The 5,000-nt window shown below is 51.6% G+C and overlaps 1 protein-coding gene across 1 annotated transcript in view; it reads left to right on the top strand.

Annotated features, from left to right (window-relative positions):
• Positions 1 to 4,446: 4,446 nt before the first annotated feature.
• Positions 4,447 to 5,000, top strand: part of fgf11a (fibroblast growth factor 11a) — a gene marked incomplete at both ends in the record, with an annotated part of 80,310 nt that continues 79,756 nt past the window's right edge. Inside the window, one exon of the mRNA XM_079758483.1 lies at positions 4,447 to 4,639. Coding sequence (XP_079614609.1) covers positions 4,447 to 4,639 — 193 coding nt within the window. The remainder of the gene's footprint in view (positions 4,640 to 5,000) is intronic.

Here is a 5,000-nt window from a genome sequence, read left to right as displayed (position 1 = left end):
GATGCCGGGTTGCCGCCTGTTTTACCGCTCTGTTTACAAGTAGTCGCGGCGGAGCAGAAAGCCATAATTTAGCCGCCAACGTAACTCGAAAGAACGTGGGTATTTCAGAGGTGATCGACCGGACTAGCGCTGGGGGAAACAGAAGGCAGAGACGAAGACTTGAAGACACAAATGTATGCAGAAAAAACATGGGCGAGGGGGGGGGTGGGGACTGCAGACATGCAGGAGAAAGCTTTGGAGATATGCACATAGGATGAGACAGAAATGCAGACATGAGGAAACAAATGTCTACAGAGTGCTGGGAAAACATAACACTACTTGACTGACTGTCAAAGCCTTTCTAGTGTTTCATTATGGTAGTGTATACAGTGCATGTTAAGGACATCAGGTTTATTGTCATTTTATTTATTATTCTTTCATGCTGCTATTTGTGTGTTATATGAATCAGCCCAAGGTTTTCACAAAAATCAACATAATAATGATAATAAACACAAGCATAATATAATGATTTGAGTGAGATGTTTTTGTCAAAACGTACGTGTATAGGAGATTTATCCACTGGTGTCAGATGAACTTGTTTTTTTTATATGGGACATTTTCACAGATCCTCTCTTACGCATACACACACAAACACTCACTAACACACACAGAGATTAAGCAGAGTACATGTACGTTTTGCTGTCGTTGCAATTATTGTTTTTTTTCAACCATGTTGAATTTCACAATGTAATGACCCATCCATGGTGACCTGGAGGAAACTTGCTCAAGATTTATGGCAACGGGACATGTGTGTTTGTGTTTGTGTGTGTGCACGTGCGTGCATATGTGTGTGTATGCATGAGTACATACGTGTGTCCATGTGTGTGTTTGTAACCGAAGCTTGACACTCAATCCAGACAGGGCATGCGCACTAGCGATGTTTGATGAAACATATAAGCACACAAACTAAAATACCCTGGCTCTCTCCCTCTTCCATTCCTTGGTTTATGGCCAGCTTGCTCATCCTTCTCCTTAGCTATGCTGCCTCTTCTTTGTTCCTTCTATCCCTCTCTCTCTCTCTCTCTCTCTCTCTCTCGTAATGCAGAACATGTAATGCAGTAGGGTCCTACTCCCCTCCTCACCCATCCCTACCTCCCCCTCACCCCATCCTACCTTCCCCACCCCCCTACTACCTCCCCCTCACCCCATCCTATCTCCGCCCACCCCTCTCCTACCCCCTAAATCATTCCCCTCGTGTTTTTATCATGTAATGGAAACACTTCATATCAAACAGGACTCTTCACTACTTCTCACCTGTATACCTCACAAGTGTATCAGATACTCCACATTTAGGGTGATTTTGTGTGTGTGTGTGTGTGTGTGTGTGTGTGTGTGTGTGTGCGTAGGTGTGTGTGTGTGTTTTGTCATTGAGGACAAAGGGCATGATGTTTGTAATTGGTTTTGTTGGCCACAGGGGGAAGCACCGACAAGATACAGCTAGAGGACAACATGTATGATGTATCTGCCTACATGTGATGGGGATGGGTGTGTGTTGGTGTGTGTGTTTTACCCCATTACACCAAACCATGCCATCTCTGGGAAATGAAGACGAAGGTTGTCATCTTCAGTGTGTGAGCCGGCCCACACCTCTTTTCTATTCAATTGTTAAAATAAATCAGCTATTGGGCGTCAGCGATCAGACAACTGATAATTGGTTTTCCAATAGCCCTAAGCCTTGCAAAAGGAAATATTTGCAAAAACAAATGTGCTCAAAACTCCTCGTTTTGAGCGAAAGCCTCAACGCCTTACTTGTTCCACAGGGATGTTTAGTATGCTGGTGAAAGAGAGAGGCAGAGATAGAGCGTGCGAGGTAAAGGATGAATGGAGTTTGAAAGTCCAGACAGCAGAGAGGTGGAGGAGGAGACGGATCGGAGGGGGCGGAGCCAGGGCGGAGTCAGAGAAACAGAGAGGGAAATGAATTAAAGGAGGGAGGGAGGGTGTGTGCTGGCATGTGTGTGCGTGTGTCTCGTGTCTGAGTGGAGGAGCGAAGGAGAGATTGTGAAGTGCGCTCCCAGACCTCATCCGGCAACACACTCACGCACACACCACAAGCGCAGACGTGCACACACACGCACACGCAGATCTCCAGACTGCTTCTGTCTGAGCACTACACACACACACAGACAGCTCCAGTACCTTGTTAACGGAGATTCTAACACAAACACACAAACACACACTCACACTCACACACATATACACATGCGCACACCCACAGATAGAAGCCAGGAGCGGGGCATCTGTTAGCGTAGCGAGGGGGAGCCGACTAGAAACACAGAACAACTGCATCCACTTTCTTCCTCTTCCTCTTCATCACCACTTCAACTGCCACCGCCACCACTGCTGCTGCTGCTGCCGTGGCAACTGGAACGGAACTCACACTCACACTCACTCCCACATCAACAGTAGGACAAGGCTTTCCTCTCGCTCGCTCTCTCTGTAACTCTCCCTCTCTTTCTCTCTCCCTCTCTCTCTCTCTCTCCCTCTCTCTCTCTCTCTCTCTCTCCCTGTCACTCTACCTCTCCTCCCTGTCTCTTCCCCTCTGTGTTCGTCCCTCTGTCACTGTCTGTCGGTGTGTGTGTGTGTGTGTCCCTCTCGCTCTCCCGCTCTGCTGACTCTCACTCGTTTCATTCATTAAATGTTGCCTCTCTCGCCCGGTGATCACCTGTCCTCTCCTCTGTTTGGCTGAAGGACAGACTGCCTCTGACGGCTCTGCGTCGCGCACCAGCGAGAGAGAGACAGAAAGGCGGAGAGAGAGAGACGGGGAGAGAGAGATAGAAGAGGGCGAACAAGAGCGGATAGACTCTGCACTGCCAATCTCCTCTCTTTCTCCCTCACTCTCTCTGTACTCCTCCTCTCTCTCCCTCACACTCACTGTATCTCTCCCTCACTCTCTCAACCTCTCTACTCTCCCCCTCTCTCTTCCTTTTCCTCCCTCTCTTCCGCTGCGCTCTCATACATGAATGTCACCCCTGTCGGTGGGAAAAGCCGGTAGATTCATCAAACCTCTCCCTCTCACCCCCTTATCTCTCTCTCTCTGTCTCCCTTGCTCTTTCAGTCCTCCTCTGCTCTCTCTCTCTCTCTCTGTCGGTCTCTTCAGGTGAGAGCAAAGGGGTGACACCAGGCGAGGAGGAAGAAACGCAAAAGAAAAGAAGAAGGATTTTTTTGCATTTCTTTGCCTGTCCGAAGACGTCCCACCAGCCGCCGGGACCTCTGGGTAATTTTCGACCAGCCCCGGTCCCATCTCAATCCTCCCCCAGTCCCCCCAACCCTGCCCCCACCACCCCATCTCCTCTCCTTTCTCTTATCTGTGTCTCGTCTTGTCGGTCGGAGCTGGAGGTGTTCCTAGGTGAGAGAGAGAGTCAGAGAGGCGGGGAGAGCCAGGTTGTGGTGCGTCCCCAACGACGTGAGTAGCGGCCGGCGCCTCGTTCGACGTCCTGTCAACCTTTATTCCACCAGAAGACGGGACAGTTTTACACTGTTCTGCCCGGTAGTGAGACCAGTCATTCTTCCACGGACTGAAGAGAGCCGGACTCCAGACTCAAGTGGATTTCTTCCAGCCGGTGGTTCCTGGTTCTCATTTCAAATCTTTCCTGTCTGTATTCTGGAGGTCCTGCGGTGAGATCCCCTCATCCCAGGACTGTCAGGTGCAACTTCCAGCCCCCTGGCACGTTCCAGAAGTATAGGACGGAGGAGCGTGAGGACGCTCGCGGGGTGTTGACAGACGAGGGACGACGGAGGCACCAGAGGGCGGGTGGGGTGGGGGGGAGAGACAGATGCTACACCGCTGGGACGCTAGGCCCCTGCTACTCTGACCGCAGTGGATATTGTGACGGGACATGAGTGGCCGTCGGAACCGGAACCCAGACGGAGACGGAGATGCGGCCCGGTCGTGGCTGAGCAGCTCATAGAGAGATACGGTGGAGGGGCGAGGAGGTGACAGCTGGTGCTAGAGCAGGACCTCCTAGGACTGGCCGTCGCGTACGGGCATCACCGCTGGACCAACTGTACAGGACTTTGTGTTCCCTGGACGCTTTTGGTCTTCTTTTATTGATACAGGTAGCCCCGTTTTTCTTCCTTTCTCTTTAATTCTTTCCTTCCTTTCTTTCTTCCAAACTCTTTCCTGCCTTTCCGTCTTTTTCTAGTTCTTTCCATCTCTTTATCTCTTTCATTCCCTTTCTCTCTCTCTCCCTCTCTCTCGTTCAATCTTTCCTCCCTTTGTCTGTCTCCCCCGCCCTCCTCTCACCACCCCTTCCCCCGGACGCCCTCTGCCCCCCCCCCCCCCCCCCCCCCTGCCTGCAGCCTCAAGCGCCGCTCCCGTCGCCCTGGGTCAGCGGGCAGGGGGGTGGCCCACGGAACCCCCCGACACCTGTGCGCCGCCGGACCCTCTGCACCTGAGGGGCCAACAAGATGGCCGCCCTCGCCAGCTCACTCATCCGGCAGCGGCGGGAGGTCAAGGACCCGCAGGCAAACCGGCAGATTGCCAACAAGCGCAAGCCCTGCCCCAAGAGCAACAAGTCGCTGTGCCAGAAGCAGATCCTCATCTTGATCTCCAAGGTTCGACTATGTGGCAGTCGAGGGAGAAAGATGGACAAAAGACCGGGTGAGTCCAGTTTTAAGAGCTTCCAAACACACCCACATATACGCAAGCTGTTGTACTGCACTTAATTCGTCATCAGAACATGCACTGAATGCAGGGGGCATTGGATTGCATCAGATATAGAGGGGCGTTTGGTGTTGGGGAGAATTTGAGCATAGAAAGGGTCCACTACCAAGGTCTATGAAATGTCTCTCAAAGAAAAGCGCCAACATTCTTTCTCTGCTGAAACATCGATGTGAGGGTGTTAGGATGTCTCTCATGGAAAGCCAGTCCATCAACCCATTCGCTCTGCCCTCAGCAGACCTCATCTGATTAATGGCCAGTTGGGCAGCTGGCGTAACCCCGGGTTTAGCCCTGGTCGTGT

The sequence above is a fragment of the Pollachius pollachius genome (assembly GCF_949987615.1).
Source record: "Pollachius pollachius genome assembly, chromosome: 20".
Lineage (NCBI taxonomy): Eukaryota > Metazoa > Chordata > Actinopteri > Gadiformes > Gadidae > Pollachius > Pollachius pollachius.
Note: the sequence above shows the minus strand (reverse complement) of the source record. Positions and strands in the feature narration are given on the sequence as shown.